General features: G+C 38.0%; 1 protein-coding gene across 2 annotated transcripts in view; it reads left to right on the top strand.

Annotated features, from left to right (window-relative positions):
* STK26 (serine/threonine protein kinase 26) overlaps positions 1-15,736 on the top strand; it is a 21,941-nt gene extending 6,205 nt beyond the window's left edge. The window contains exons 2-10 of one of the 2 annotated variants that reach the window (XM_008641998.2): positions 6,400-6,456; positions 8,129-8,237; positions 8,330-8,487; positions 10,946-11,131; positions 11,779-11,927; positions 12,567-12,660; positions 13,138-13,200; positions 13,291-13,427; positions 13,835-15,736. In XM_008641998.2, coding sequence (XP_008640220.1) covers positions 6,421-6,456; positions 8,129-8,237; positions 8,330-8,487; positions 10,946-11,131; positions 11,779-11,927; positions 12,567-12,660; positions 13,138-13,200; positions 13,291-13,427; positions 13,835-13,859 — 957 coding nt within the window. In that variant the 5' untranslated portion in view covers positions 6,400-6,420 and the 3' untranslated portion in view covers positions 13,860-15,736. Of the gene's footprint in view, positions 1-1,749; positions 6,457-8,128; positions 8,238-8,329; positions 8,488-10,945; positions 11,132-11,778; positions 11,928-12,566; positions 12,661-13,137; positions 13,201-13,290; positions 13,428-13,834 lie in introns of those variants that run through there. The other variant, XM_017743338.1, reaches the window with a different exon arrangement.
* Positions 15,737-16,117: the final 381 nt, after the last annotated feature.

The following is a 16,117-nucleotide window of genomic DNA, read 5'->3' as shown; positions in this document are numbered from 1 at the left end:
GAGGGACAAGGTGGATCGAGTCAGGTTGCAGAGCTTAAAGCCGTCCAGCTGGCTTTGGATATCGCTGAACGAGAGAAGTGGCCGAGGCTCTATCTCTACACCGACTCATGGATGGTAGCTAATGCTCTGTGGGGATGGCTGGATCGCTGGAGAAAGGCCAACTGGCAGCGCAGAGGGAAGCCCATCTGGGCCGCTGAGATTTGGCAGGACATCGCCGCCCGAGTAGAGAAGCTGACCGTGAAGGTTCGACACGTGGATGCGCACGTACCCAAGAGTCGGGCTAATGAAGAGCATCGCAACAACGAGCAGGTGGACCGAGCTGCCAAGGTGAAAGTATCACAGGTGGATCTGGACTGGCAGCACAAGGGAGAATTATTCCTAGCTCGTTGGGCCCATGATGCCTCTGGTCATCAGGGGAGAGATGCAACATACCGATGGGCCCGTGACCGAGGGGTGGACCTTTCCATGGACAGCATCTCACAGGTCATCCACAGTTGTGAGACCTGTGCTGCAATCAAACAGGCCAAGCGGGTGAAGCCTCTGTGGTATGGTGGACGATGGTCAAAGTACAGGTATGGTGAAGCCTGGCAAGTTGACTACATCACCCTTCCCCAAACCCGCCAAGGCAAGCACTACGTGTTGACCATGGTTGAAGCAACCACTGGATGGCTGGAGACCTACCCTGTGCCTCATGCTACAGCCCGGAACACCATCCTGGGCCTGGAAAAGCAAGTCCTGTGGAGACATGGCACCCCTGACAGGATTGAGTCAGACAACGGGACTCATTTTAAGAACAGCCTCATCAACACCTGGGCTAGAGAACACGGTATTGAATGGATATATCCTATCCCTTATCATGCACCGGCTGCTGGAAAAGTTGAACGCTGCAATGGACTACTTAAAACCACCCTAAAGGCACTTGGTGGGGAGGACCTTAAAAAATTGGGACCTGAAGTTAGCAAAGGCCACATGGATGGTCAATACCCGAGGGTGCATCAATCGAGCTGGCCCTGCCGAATCTGAACCCTTGCACACAGAGAATGGAGATATGAGTCCCTGTGGTACACCTGAGAGGTATTTTAGGAAAGACTGTTTGGATTAATCCCACCTCAGGCAAAGGCAAACCCATCCGTGGGATTGTCTTTGCTCAAGGACCTGGTTACACTTGGTGGGTAATGCAGAAAACGAAATGAAAACAGTAACATGGCATGGGATGACATGAAGTGCAGGGAAATGGACTGAACCTTGTGTCCTGGGTTGCAGTGTATTCTATTACCATCCCCATCAGCCGTTGAAACCAGGTGGGGCAGTGTTTCCTTGCCTCCTCCCCCCAGACTATCTTGCTGTTAATGGCCCATCAATGCCCTGCCGAATGACTCATAGGTAACTCCCTCCGGACTATCTTCTGTTAACGAGCCTAATCAACACTTGGCCTCATGACTCATTACCCCATTGTGAGATGCTCCACCCAGGGGGAGGAACCAACCATCCCATCATGGATATAATCTGAGATGCTGAACACCAGAGACAACCCTTCCACTGGCTTTCCAGAGGACAGGAGCTACACAGCCACCACTGGACCTTCTGAGGAAGAGCAGACCCTTTTCTACAGGATCACCGCTTCAGAGGACTGCAGCCACCATTCTACCAGACTGCTACCACCACCCTGACGAACAGGGAGTCAGGTTGTATCTTGACTCTGTCAGTTTGAACCAGTGTTTTCTTTTAGTTTTTTTTCTTTTATTTCCCTATTAAATTGTTATTCGGACTTGGTGCCTCCCACTGGTTTGTTTTCAAACTAGTACAGAGGCTTTGCTTGGAAAAGTGTTTTGTGAAATCTCAGCATTAAAGAGTGATTTCAGCAGCTATAAATGGAGGAATTAAGCTGTGTGAGGATTTGTTTTGTTTCTTCTTTGTTTTCTGGGGGGTGGGGAGTGGAAAAAGCTTTGTAAGTTATGGATTGACTAGGGAAAGTTTTCATTATTTGCAGCAATATAGATGTGGAAAGTAAAGTCTAGTTATTCTATCAGTGCTAAATAACTTTTGAATTTTGCTTAGGTTTTTTTATTTTTTAAAAATTCGTGGTGAGTGTAGAATCATGTTAATGCTGCAGTACTCTCCTCACCACTCTGTGGGTTCTTTCCATTTCTGTTCTAAATGGATAAATTCTGAAAGATTAATGCTGATCTCTTGTTTACTTTTCATGCTTGTAAAGTTTTTGGGGAGGGAAAATTTCCATGCATGGAGACTGGGGAGGTGTTTGTGGAATTTTGGTTACTTTCCCATTCCTTTAAGAAATTCCTCTTAAAAAAACCCAACCAACCAACCAAACACAAACAAACCCTAAAAAGTTGTTCACAGGAATGTTTTTCATCCCAGAGTATCATGGTAGGTAATTCTGCTTCTTGCTGTTCCCCAAGTAAATGAATAAAAATGTCCACAAATAAATACCTTTAATTCTGTAATTAAAAGTAAATAAAGCAACTTCTAAAGTAGTATCTTCTGCCTAAATTGTTCTTAGATTAGATTAATCCCTGGTTGCTAGTTCAGGATCTTTCAGCTTGAGACTGAGACTCCTCAGGGGAAAGAGGGTATTGGTTTTGTTCAATGTGCAAAGAATCTTTTATTCTGCCTTTTCATTTTTGTAATAACAGGTATTTTGAGAGTTGTGTCTGTCTCCTTTTTTGTTTTTCACTTAATTGCTCTAGCTGTTAACTTTTTATTAGCTATTTCTTTGAGAGTGACAGTCAGCCTAACTATTAAGCTAAGTGCAGTACTTCATTCAGGATTTCATCTTCCTGTACATTGTAAATATCTCTTTGAAACAATGAAATGAGTACAGTTATGTACCAAATGACTGTATAATTAAAAATTAAAGAATATTGAGGTTAAATTCTGAAAATTAAGACATCTTATTTTTTACAAAGCTGAGTCCTAGGCTGCAGAGATCAGAAGCCGTTTGCCATGGATATAACTGGTGTGAAGTCCATATTTACAGTGGTCCCATATGTTTGTTGCTGGATACTTCTGTTTATGTATAAAGATCACTGAAAAATTCCTAGAAATACCTTTTAAGATAATGGTTAAAAAGAGCATAAGGTAAATAGAAGGTATTTAAAAATTTAAGATACCTGTTTTTTTCCTTTGCATCTTTATTTACAGGGAAACAAAACAGTTGAGCCAGTGTGCTGTGTTTCAGATCATGCTTATGGACTAGAAATAGTTTATTAAAGTGTATTAATCATGCATGGAGCTCTCTCTGAAGCTGTAGAAATGCCATTAGAAATGTTTGTAATTTTCCACTGTTCAAAGAGACTTAGTGTTTTCCTGACTAAATACCAAAGTAAACCCTCAATGCAAAGGCATTCAGCTTGCCTACAGCACTTACTGATGTTTATCTAGTTCAGTAATCTAGATCTGTCTTAAGTCTTTAAATTTTACTAGTTTTTACTTTGAAGAAATCACAGCTGAGACCATGTGTTGGCTTCAAGTTTAGCATGTAAGTGTCGGTTCATCCAACTGAACTGTAGTGGAACATCTTCTGTTGTAACTTACTCTGGTTTTCTAATCAATTTTAACTAATCTTTGAGTAAGCAGATTGTTCTTGTCATCATTTTGAGTTTTCCCTCCAGCAAGATAGTTGATAGCTAAAAGTTGTTACGGCTAAAACATGAAAGAAGAGATGTAGTTGTGAGGGGGTTCTAATTGCAAACATTTCAGATGAGAGATTTTATTTTTTTTTACACTCTGTTCTACATAGTCTGTATCTTGACAATTTCTTTGCACTTCAGGATGCAAAGGCAGCCTTGTGGCTGTTGGAGATGGTGGAGTGGCCCAGTCACAGGGAGCCTGGGGCTTGCCAGCTGCGTGCAGGCTCTCCGAGATGCCCCTGCTGCTGAAAGGCAGAAGGGAGGAGTGTCTCTTTCAATTACTTGATTTACTAACTTGTAACTTAGTCAGCTCAGCTGATGCTGTGTAAGTTACGCTCACATTCTGCAGCCTAGCTGTTCATTAGCTACAGCTTGTATATCCAACTTGTAAATGTGATTTTTAAAAGTGTGGACAGTCCCTTAATAGTTTCCTAGCAGTGCAATGTTACTTGTCTGTTATCAGGTATTTTAATCTATAAAACCTCATCATTGGTACAAGATGGCAAGGTCTGCTTCCCTGAGGTTCTTGTGATAAAGTTGATGCCAGTTTTCAGTTACTGTGACACAAAAAGGTACAAAACCCCCATATCATGGTAATGTGGGATATCTTGAAGTTCAAATGGGAGTTTCCCATTGAATTAACCTTAAAGCTTAGGCATTAGTAATTTTTTCCTAAATTTTTGTTGCATGTCTGGCAAGATCAGTAGTGTTTTCTAAACATGCGGGTAGGTGGTGTGCAAACATACATACAGTCAAAGAATGCACCTTAATAAACACATTTGCGTACAATAATAAAATGTTTTACCTTTATATCATGCCTTTCACTAATGTGTGTAGAATCATATAAGCTTCAGCTGTATTGCAGCTTTTGTGGCCGTAAGATAATTTAAGTCCTGATAGAGGCATTTGTTCATATTTGTAGAAGGTCAGGATCTAAATTTGTCTCCTCATCCCCTATTGCACTTTGATTGCGATTAACATCTCAATAAATAAACCACTGGGTGTGGAGGGTACCCTGGATAAGTTAGGTTGGATAGCTGAAGTGAGTGTTTTCCTCCAGCTTAATGGCTTGTCAAAATGCATTACTCCCCTACCAGTTCAAGCAAGAAAAAGATTAAAAGTTACTGTAGTTCTGGCATGTTCTGGTTACACAAATTTGGTAAGCTTGATGAAGTGCTTCAGCTGGATTTCCCAACGGTACCATAGAGATAAATCTCTTGATGACTGGAATTCCATGATTGTTTTCCTTATTTGTGTCATTTAGACCAAGGTTTTCAATATCTAGCCTTGTAGCTATTACAGCCACCTGAGCTTGCTCTTTTCTTCTGCAGTTAAAACAAACCTGAAGTTACTGTCAGCTTTTCAGATTCGAATATGGAGAAATCCTCCTGTAGCATCCAAAGACTTCCATCAGAATTGTGCAGCACTTTGTGCAGCAAAGCTTTGTGACAATCTAAAGATAGTGGTTGTTCTGCCCTGTCTATTTATACTTGGCTGACAGAAAATAGCTAGGAAAAAGGTTATTCATGCCTGGCTAGAAAATGTCCACACCAAGTTACAGTGGATAGTAGCAATTTCTTTGAGACATTATTTGAGAAACAGTACTTATTCATTTTCACCCTGTACTGTTTTCAAGTAATAGTCAAGTCCTCCAAACATGTCTGGTAACCACAATGTTTGCCTTGAACAGGAGTTCCTTGCAGGTCTTCTGAGCTGACAAAGTTGGGCTTTATAAAAACTGCTAAAATTAGCCAGCCCTTCCCTGCTGAGATCATAATATTGGAATAGACTCTCATAAATTATGTGGTTTTTAAATTCAGTGTAAATCTAACAGAGCACACTTTGTTAGGATGATTGGATGTGGTGTTTTCAGAAATTGCACCTTTATTTGCTTGCTGAGTTTTCTTGAGGTTTCCATCCCTGGGCAGGCCATAGGGTGGGAAAGTATACAATGAAGAATGCAAGAGGCTTTAAAGAGTACTCCTGCCCTGAGCTTGTGCTCTGCTGTGAGGAACTAGCACTGGTAAGTATTTGCTGGAAACTTACACAGTATGTGTGATACTTCACCAGCTGTGGTCCAATTGAGTATTTTTAATTACTGGGTTTTATTTTAAATAAAGAAATACATTTATTCACAGAATTTTCTGAAATAGTAGCCCATAGATTCATATTTGAGTTTTGCCTAGAATGTGAGGGGACTCTGGCAGGCAAGTAGTCTGTAGATTTGCTACCAATGTTTCCAGTTTTGTTTCTATGAACCAGCCACCTTTTGCAGTGACAAGCTGAGGACAAAGTCATCACCTAGAAATCAATGTTAGAAGAATTTGTCAGTTCTGGAGGTTGATACATCTCCACAGAGGAAGTGCAGAAACTCAGGTATTTGCAAGGTCCACTTTAAATAATTATTTGTATTTAATTAAAACTTAAACCACCACCTAATCACTTCTTTCTCCTGTAAGTTCTGTTCCTTTAAGTGAAATCATTTTAGATACTATTTAGCAGAAATTGGTTAGTAGTAATGGTGTTTTTTCATTGCTTTTTAAATACAGAAGTCAAACATATTAATTAATATTTTAGACTTCACAGGAGCTGTGTGATCATTCTACAAGAAGTAATTGCATACAACTAGGTGATCAACAAGACTCTGTATTTGCCTTCTCCTAAGAGTGTGCTGGTAGTCTATTGAAATATATAAAATATATATAATTTTTTATGGCAGCCTTCAACTTCTCTCATGCCTTCTTTACAGGGCACAAAACTATGGATAATAATGGAATACTTGGGTGGCGGGTCAGCTTTGGATCTTGTAAGTATATATATATTTTTTTTTGCAATGTAAGTATCAGTGAACTTTATTTCATTGTGTTTTTATATCACTTTATAAAAATAAGTACCTGGAGGCAGCTGATACTACATCAGTGCTATGTGGTAATGCTCCAAAAAGTGTGAATTTGAATGGTAGTTCTGTCACATTGAATTCATGTTAATTTTTCTATTTTACTTTTTATCTCTAAGCATTAGGAAGCATCCATTTGTTCTCAGTCAAATGAAGCAATGGTTTCTTTTAGTTTGAGAAGTTCTTTTCTTGCTGTATGTGGTGGGGGTTTGGGTTTGGGGTCCTCTGTCTATCACTTTCCACCTCCTCCAAGTAGAATTCATTACGCTTAGGTAAAAAATGTTTCCTTTAGGTTTGGATCTCAGGAATGAATGAAGAGTGTGTCCACAGCCACAGTTAATTTTAACTGGTTAAAACGTGTTGGGTTTTCCATGTTCAGGTATTTTCAGTTAAGCATGAAAGTGCCTTTTACTTCAGGTAGTGTTGGCATTCATGGAGGGTGTAGCCTGGAGAGTGCACAAGTGCAGTCCACTGAGTGTGGATGTGGTTTCCCCATGGTTTCGGTGCAGCTCTGCCTCAGTAATGCTACAGACCCACCCTTTCCTGTAAGATAATATAGCTCAGTCTTTGTGTGATTCAGAAGGGAAAATATCATGTCTTCACTATTATCAAATGGTGATAATTACGTATTTGCTAACTGGGGTCCTGTCTGCGAGAGTTGAAGTATGTGCTTGACTTCACAACTCTATTTAAAATTCTTTATGAAATTACATCGCATCAACTCATCAAAAGCATAGTAATTAGGTGTAGCATGTGGTAGTTTGTAGCTCTAGAACTTGGCCCTGAGCGGGCTGTGAGGTATTCTTTGACCCTTTTGAGTAATTGATTGTATTCTGTGGAGTGTCAGAAACAGGGAAATAGTTTTTACTTGTGCCAGTTTAAATCACTGAACCTGTAAAAGAATAAAATCTTAGAAGAGTAAAATTTAAGTTTTGCCTCATTTGCCTCACTTTGCCTGGCCATAATTTCATGGTGTTTTGGTGCTGTGTCGTTGGTATTTTTTTAATCACTCACCTTAATTTCTTCTGTTTTATTTGCATAGCTTTCAAATGTGCAAAGCTTACACTTAATCCATACTACCAGCTTTATAGTGGCATGTTAGGTTCTTGATACAAAAGCAGACATGGAATCAAAAATGCTGGGACAAGTAAAAACTGCATCATTAAATTCAAAACCCACAGTCAACAGATTAATCTGTTTTGAAATAAACTGGTTTTCTTAATTTACTTAATCTAAATTACAAAATTCAGTCTGCCATGTTTGCTGCCTGTAGGGACATACAACTTTGTGGAAAGTTAGTTATTGCTTGTCTTGTGCTTTGAATGCTGAGGGGAACACAGTGTATGTTCGAGGAGTAACAGCATTTTCAGTGTATTGGCACTGATGTGGAGGAGATGTGAAGGTGATCATTCCAGTGGCACCTATTTCAATTAGAATAATTACATATTGCATTGAATATTTCATTAATTTTGTTAGTTCTTTACTTTAAAAACATGTTTCAATTTTAAGATTTAATTTAGTCAAAGCAAGGCAAAAATTAGATACAAGACTAAAATGATTTTAATGCATCTTTTTTCTGAAGCTGCGAGCAGGCCCATTTGATGAGTTCCAGATTGCTACTATGCTAAAGGAAATCTTGAAAGGCCTTGACTACCTACACTCAGAGAAGAAAATTCACAGGGACATAAAAGGTGTGCAACATTTCAAGTGTTTCTTTGTTAAAGCCTTTAAAAACTGTAAAACAGTGTTCTAATTTTGTTATCATGCTATTTCCCCTTGCCAGCTGCCAATGTCTTGTTATCAGAGCAAGGTGATGTTAAGCTTGCTGATTTTGGAGTTGCTGGGCAGCTAACAGACACACAAATTAAGAGAAATACCTTTGTTGGAACCCCGTTTTGGATGGCCCCTGAAGTTATTCAGCAGTCAGCATATGATTCAAAAGTAAGTACGAGAGTAGAACATACTTTTTTTGTATCTGGTTATCCAACAGCATTTATTTTAATTTTTTGCTTTTAGCTCTATCAGTATGGAGGGGGAGGGGGGAAGTAGATTTGAAATTACAGGATTTCAAATAATAAAATTAAAAGTAGGATTAAATTGGTTTTATACAGTCATTACATGTCATTGTGCTCAGGTGCAAAGTCACCAAGTAAAATGGTGATGTCGTGTGTCTCTTTCAGAGCAGCTCCCTGGATGTAGGGTGGTTGGTTGATTTGGTTTCAATTTGATGTTTTGCATTTAATTCAAACAGTAATAAAGTATTCACAAAATAAAATGCCACCAGGACATGGCAGTTTATTTAAAGCCAAGATGGCAGCCGAAATGTTAATTTCTTCTCAGATTTTAATACACAGCTCTGGGTATAATTTCTCAAATAGTATTTCTGAGGATCCATGTAATGCTGAAAATTTTAGCACAGGTCTTGAGAAGGTAAAGAGTAACTTGGTGGCTGTGGCTTTGGTACCTTTGCCTTTCTTTGTCGTGAGAGCTCTTGATGGATGACTAATCGCGAAGGAGAGTTTTCCTATGTGAACTAGCAGTGGAAAAGCAGAGTTCTTCCATGTTTTTCTGAGAGTTGAGAACTGGTGCTGGAAATGACAATAAGGAGGTAACAGTCCCCTCTTCTGTGTGTCAAACCACAAGATGTCCTAGAACATGTGGCTGGTGAAATGGCAGTATGTTTCAGTCTGGCATTGGACTTTACACACTCTGTAGACAAAACCTTAAATAGGAGCAAGAGAATAAAAATCTGGTATGTGTGAAGTAATACTTTCTTACTGCTTTTTCTCAAATAGTAAACATGAAACTGTACTTATGTGATGTGCATATAAAGAAAAAACTGTTGGATATCTGAAGTGTCCTGAAAACATTCACACTCCAAAAGACTTTCCTGGGATCATTCAGACTTGAAGGAATTTGTGTACTTGTCACAACGCTTCTTGCTGATAAGTTGGAATTCTCCTCTTTAGGGTTCCAGTGGTCCCACTGTAATGTGTTTTGTAGGACATTTTGGAAAAGCCCTCTATCCTGCTTTAAAAATATGTGTTGGCCAGCCAGATGGGGAAGAATTCCTCTTCTGCTTGCCCTGTGTATACATCAGCTTTATCACCCCTTCATTTATATTTTCCCAGCAACCTAATCTTTTGTCTTCCATATCTCCTCAGTATGTTGCAAGAGCAATGTCTTCCCCCTTTTTTTCCATGCCAGTAGTCTGATGGGAGAGCACAGAAGATACAAGCCTTTGGTAGGAGAGATGAAGAATTTGGATAGGATACACTTAAATTTCTAGACTAATACTGATGACTGTTTTGGTATCTGTACTGAATTTTAATCTTTCTTCTTTCTACTCCAAAATGATGGGAAATAAACTAGAAATTCATACATTTTAGTAGTGTCAGAGATTTGTAAGCCCCATCTCTTCTTTCAAATAATTTTGCTCCAATTGGTTATGTATTTCAGTAATAAACAGTGAGTTAGTTTAATTCTTTGCTATAAAGTACAGCTATTTTAGGTCTTGTGAACAGAAGAGGAGTATTGGAGAGATGCAAATTGTAATCCTTGTTTACTCTATGGGCAGTTTTGGTTTATGATTCTGTGCCAAGTGTACTCAACTATTGCCAAACGCTTTTTAGTGAGAAACACCTTTAGTGATCTAAATAGCTATTGTAGCTCATCTAAAAAGATGCAAGTAATAATATATTTCTTTTGGGAAAAAAAATCAAAATCAGAAAAGAATTTTAGAATAGTAGTATTTTATGTATCATATCAAAATATCATACTACGTTTTGATACAAAGAATTTGTTTATAATGCTTGCTTTTAGCTAAAATAAATGGTACTTCATTATTCTTCTGTGACTTACATTGTGAACTTGGTGTTTCAAGTCTAACTAGTTGTCAATAATTCTCCAGCTAAATTCATCAAGCAGTCAGTTAGGAAAGAAATTAAGTGATCCCCTGCTGGATTTGATTCAGCTTTCTGCCTTGTTCCTTTAGAGTGAGCTGTCAAACAAGGTTGGATACCTAAACAAACTCTGAATTAGACATAGGAAATTTGTGGTAGTTTGTTGCTAATATATGGAAAAAATCAAAGGAAGATCAATATTTCTGAAGCTTTTCCAAAAGTGTGTAAATTTAGGTAGCCGTTTAATTTGCTGGCAGTGTTAGAATACCAGCTGCAACAAAAGTGATGATCTAGATGTTTGTTATTAAAGAATTAAGTCAGCCAGGTCTTCGTGAGTCAAGATTTCCTGAAGTGTTAGAAAGGAATGTTTGCATTATGTACTTAGATCAACATTAATTTTGTTATATAGGTGCATTATATGTGAATATTTCAGTTATTAAATACTTAGTTATGACAGCCCATAATTTTGTACTAACAGTCCCTTTTCCCTCTCTCAGGCTGACATCTGGTCACTGGGCATCACTGCAATTGAACTGGCCAAGGGGGAGCCTCCCAACTCAGATATGCATCCAATGAGAGTTCTGTTCCTCATTCCGAAAAACAATCCTCCCACTTTATTAGGAGACTTCAGTAAACCTTTTAAAGAATTCATTGATGCATGTCTGAATAAGGACCCAACATTTGTGAGTAGATAAACGTGTGTGTGTGTGTGTGTAAAGATGTTTCAGTTTTGTTTGCTGCTCTCCTGTGCTTGTGAAATATTTTGCTGGTGTTGTGCATCATCAGTGATTGAAGTAATTTTAGAGACTATAACCTATAAACTATAACTATAAATTTAGAGACCACTGTAAATTTTAGTGATGCTTTTTAATATCTGTTTCTATCCTAGTTTGTTTTGTTTAAAATACTCAAAAGAAGGAGGGAGACTGCTGAAAGAAATTACAGTGGCAGAGGCAGATTCCTAAAATGCACTCTAAACTAGGATAATATCAGAAGAGAAGTTTGAACAGAGGAGAAAATCATCTGAAATCCTTTTCTCCAGCACAACTTTTGCTGTCTGAATTCAGCTTACAAGGAAATGTTGCTTTGGAGAGTTTTCATTAGTCATTTTCCTGGGTGTGGCCTTCTAACATAGAAGGATAAGCTGTGTAGTCTATGGATGACTTGATTGTATTTTTAGCGTGGTCGTAAACGTGGATTACTGGCTTTTCTGACTTCCTGTTTATACAAGTTAGCTCTAGAAGTCTGTTGTATTTCTAAATCTCCCCTATTAGCATTTAAAATCATGAAATGTTAGCATAACATTAAATATATAAAGTGTTTCTTGCAGCGCCCCACTGCAAAAGAACTTCTGAAGCACAAATTCATTATGAAAAATGCCAAGAAGACTTCCTATCTGACAGAACTGATTGATAGGTTTAAGAGATGGAAAGCAGAAGGACATAGTAGTGACGAAAGTGATTCCGATGGTTCAGATTCGTAAGTTTATATTCAGTTTAGGTTTTTTTGTTTAGATAATGTTCTTTAAGTAGGTTTGCTGCAACTTTTCTGTGTAATAACACCATTTCTGTACACCTGTCTCTGTTCCTTTTTTTTACTGTCTTCTTCTAAAAAAAACCTCTTGTATGATCCTAAAGATTAACACATAAGTCAAGCCGTGTGCTTGTTACCTCTTTAAACTTTCTCTCTTTGAAATCAATTTCAGTTCTGTTTAAGTGCTATTTATTTCCTAGTCTGAGGCTAGTGGTTGTACCAAAACCACTGAATCACAATTAGAGACATTGCAGAGCAAGGTTGAGGTGCATGAAGAAATTTGCACAATGCCTGTGGAACAACATGATTTCTGTAAGTCTCTTGCTTTTCTGGCTATCAGATAACTCTTTCAAATGGTATGCCATGGGAGAAGGTAAGCCATGTGGGTAGATAACATCTTCTGTTTGCTTTGATCACATTTCAATTTATTCAGCCTCTTTTAAAGTTCAGTTAATGTTTCAATACATGTTTTTCTTCTTATTTTAAGGACTATGGAACTAATCCTGTTATGTATTTGGGTTACCTGTGCTTGCTTGGTGTCATGTTATGGCTAGTATTATGTACATCATCTCCTTTTTTCTTCAGGGAGTCCAGCAACAAAGAAAATAATTCTCACCCTGAGTGGAGCTTTACTACCGTTCGGAAGAAGCCGGATGCAAAGAAGCTCCAGAATGGGACGGTAAGTACAGACAGGGGAGTTCTTCTTTCTAACTGCTGGTTCTGAAGCCTATTTAAGGAAAATAGTCATAAAACTTAGTAACTTCACTTTCCATTAGAACTGACTGGTATTTTTGCAGTTCAAGAGATAATGCATGTTAGAGATATTTCCTCTGCCATGTCAGCCTCAAATGCAAAATATACTGCAGATGAACTGTAGATCCATTCATAGAGATGGGAATTTTAGAGACTCTTTCTAGTGAGGAAAAACTGAACTGTTTTTCTGATGCTGTATGACATTGTTTGAGATGTGTCATCAGGCGTCTATTTCAACATCCTGTAACATTTGTTGATGTATTGTGCCTTTGTGGGTTTTGTAATATATTTTAAGCACTTTGTTAAATTTAACTCAACTTCCAAAATCACATGTGCTGTGTTAGAGGCAGTGTGTATGTTGTATGGGAATATGCTGATGTAATCCTTATTTGTTAACTTCTAGGATCAGGATCTTGTTAAAACCCTGAGTTGTTTAACTATGATAATCACACCTGTGTTTGCTGAGGTAAGTGTTGGTGTAAAAATCTTCTTTGAAAGTATTAGCCAAATGTCTAACAACTTTCCTGACTTTTATCTTTTTTGGTTTGCTCCTCAGCTCAAGCAGCAGGACACAAATAATGCTAACAGAAAGAAAGCAATTGAGGAACTTGAGAAAAGCATCAATGTGGCAGAAGCAACGTGTCCAGGGATCACAGATAAGATGGTGAAGAAACTTATGGAGAAATTTCAGAAGTAAGTAGTTCAGTGATAAGGGAAAGATCTGCTGTGTCCAGTGCTTTAAACCTTTAGCTTTGTAGTTATAGGTAACACTTCTGTTTGAGACTTAAACTAATAGTGACTATTTACTGTATCTGGTCTTGAAGTGCTGCAGCTTTACTGTAGTTGCTATATCTTGCTGCTTTAATTTAGCCTGCAGGTTTCTCTTAAGCATATTTACAGGCAGTAGGGGAGATAGAATCTTTTTCTTACCTCTTTTAGGAATGTTTTCTTGAGAATGTCACTTCTGGTGGGTTTTTTCCTATGAACCATTGAGATGAAGGCACATACTAGTTTAGTGATGCAGAAGTATTTATGTGCTGTTTGCCTAACTGAAACAATATAATTAACAATTTTTTTTTACTTGCATTTTTTATCTGTAGATTTTCTGTTAATGACTCATCCTAAGAAACTTCACACAATTGACTGCTGTATCGTATGGACCCAGTGAAACCCACCAAAACTACTTCAGGCTTGGCAGTGCTTAGCTCATGAGCTCCTTGTGCCTTTTGGATCTTTGCAACATATTGATGGTGATTGAGGATTTGAAAGAACCTACTCAACTATTCTGTGGCAGTGCACATGGTTTTATATTTTCAGGAAATTATTTTGTAAAGAACAACTTTTAATATTGTAGTTTCACCCGTTTAATCTGATAAATGTTGAGGTGCAGTTTTGCTTTTAGAAATAACCATTACTTTAGTTAATAGAATGTTCAAGTACAGTATGTTTTGATGCTATTTTGTTCCTGTACGTGGAGTTGTACAGCTCTTTTATATTCATGAGTTAAACTTTTGTAAATCACTAACAAGCTTCAGAGAAAAATAGCTTTTTCACAAGCGTATTCAAAACATGTAGTGGCAAGGGTATTGCTGTAGCACCTGCTTCAACCAGCATGAAAAACAAACCTGCAACAGTATCTCTTAATTCTGATTTGGTACAGTATTTTAGGCAGCTCTATGATTAAATATATTTGAGAGCAATATGTCAATAGTTTGCAGGTGATATGTAGCAACAGGTCTATCCTGATGTACAGTCTGTGTATTACCTTTTAGAACAGGTTTTGAAGTAGTAACTCAATCTTATATCATCATGGTAGGAAAATTTAGAGCAATACAGTTGAGGGGGTGAGGCTTTTGGCAATAATGGACAAAACCTGAAGTCCAATTTAACTTAATTTTTTTCCTCTGAGTATACATGCCTGGGTGGAAGGGAGCCAGAGAAGCCGAGCGTCACATGTTACATACCTCACACGCAGGTATCGGTGTAACACCAGCGTTCTGTTGTGGTGGTGTTGTTTCTCCTGTAATATATTTATACACATTTTTGTTCTGAGATACATAAAATACCATGCATCAACATAATTTGTTTATAATTCTCTGAAAGTGTATTTTAAATATGTATTTACCAGTTAATATGCAAATACCTGAGTTATAGATATTCTTTCACAAAAAGGTAGTACTGTGCAGTACAGAGTGATTTTTTTCATAAAAAGTAGGTAAGACTATAAAGTTGCTTTCAGTTATATATTTATGGTACTGCTAGATGGGTAATCTCTTCTGTTGTTTTGTTTTGATTTGGTTTTTTTCCCTTTTTCAACCCAGTATGTATATTATGCTGAAGTTTTGAACTGGGGTTGTTTTTCAGTATTTAGCTGTGGAACTGTTGGTGTAAATTTATTTTTGATAAAGGCTGAGTGTGTTTATTTTATGGTTCAGACCTGCACATTTTGTTTTTGCACAAAAGTAATTTTAATGAATCTGAAATTTATCTGCCAAATATTGAAAAAGTAATGGTGTGCAAGTAAATACTGCATTTTTCCTCAAATGTTGCCATTACATCATTTTTATATAAAGGACACTCGTGAGAGATGGTGGTTAGATATGCCAAGGACAATTATTTTCAATGGTGCCTACACTGTAAAAAAATTACTTTTAACTCCTTGTTTTAATTTTTAAAAAAAGTTTCTGTTTAAAACTTTCATCTGCTATATAACTGAAATTCAATTAGAATTTATATCTGAGAAAAAAGCCTGGAAATAGTTTTTGAAAACAATAATGTTATGGATTAAATAAATATTTTTATAAATGTAAAAGCAGCAAAAGTTGTAAATACAGTTGATCTGAAGATTTACAAAATAACTGCATCACAGAAACAAATTGTAGTGCTCCTCTAGCTTCTGTAGTTGTTAGTCTTGTAAATCTGTTTATAGATGAGGCTCATTTCAATGTTTTTGGGGGTTTTAAATGGTTTAAAAATAAATATTTAAGTTCTGCAAACTTTCATGAGCTTGTTCTGTTGTGCATCATTTTTTTCTGGATTTCAACAGCTGTGCAGAGGTGTGGATGTGTCTGTCACAGACTTGTGTTCTGAGAAGGGTGTTCCCTGCGTGGGTGCTTTGCAAAGCTCTGGGTGTCCCACGCGGTCCTTGTGCAGAGGACACCTGCCAGCTGCTATGCCCCAGGGAATGGATGGAGCAGTCCTGGGGTTCTGTTTGGTTCCTTTTCTAGAGGGGAGACCCCAGGATGTGTGAGCTCAGACAGGTATGTCCAGCAGTGCCACCACGGCAGCAATGTTACAGCTCTGACTGCCTTTGGCCTTGGCATGGGGCTGTGAAGGGTCACAAAGGCCTGTGCCACAGCTCTCTCAACTTTGACCTCAGCACC

The sequence above is a fragment of the Corvus brachyrhynchos genome, unplaced genomic scaffold, assembly GCF_000691975.1.
Source record: "Corvus brachyrhynchos isolate BGI_N302 unplaced genomic scaffold, ASM69197v1 scaffold220, whole genome shotgun sequence".
Classification (NCBI taxonomy): Eukaryota; Metazoa; Chordata; class Aves; order Passeriformes; family Corvidae; genus Corvus; species Corvus brachyrhynchos.
Note: the sequence above shows the minus strand (reverse complement) of the source record. Positions and strands in the feature narration are given on the sequence as shown.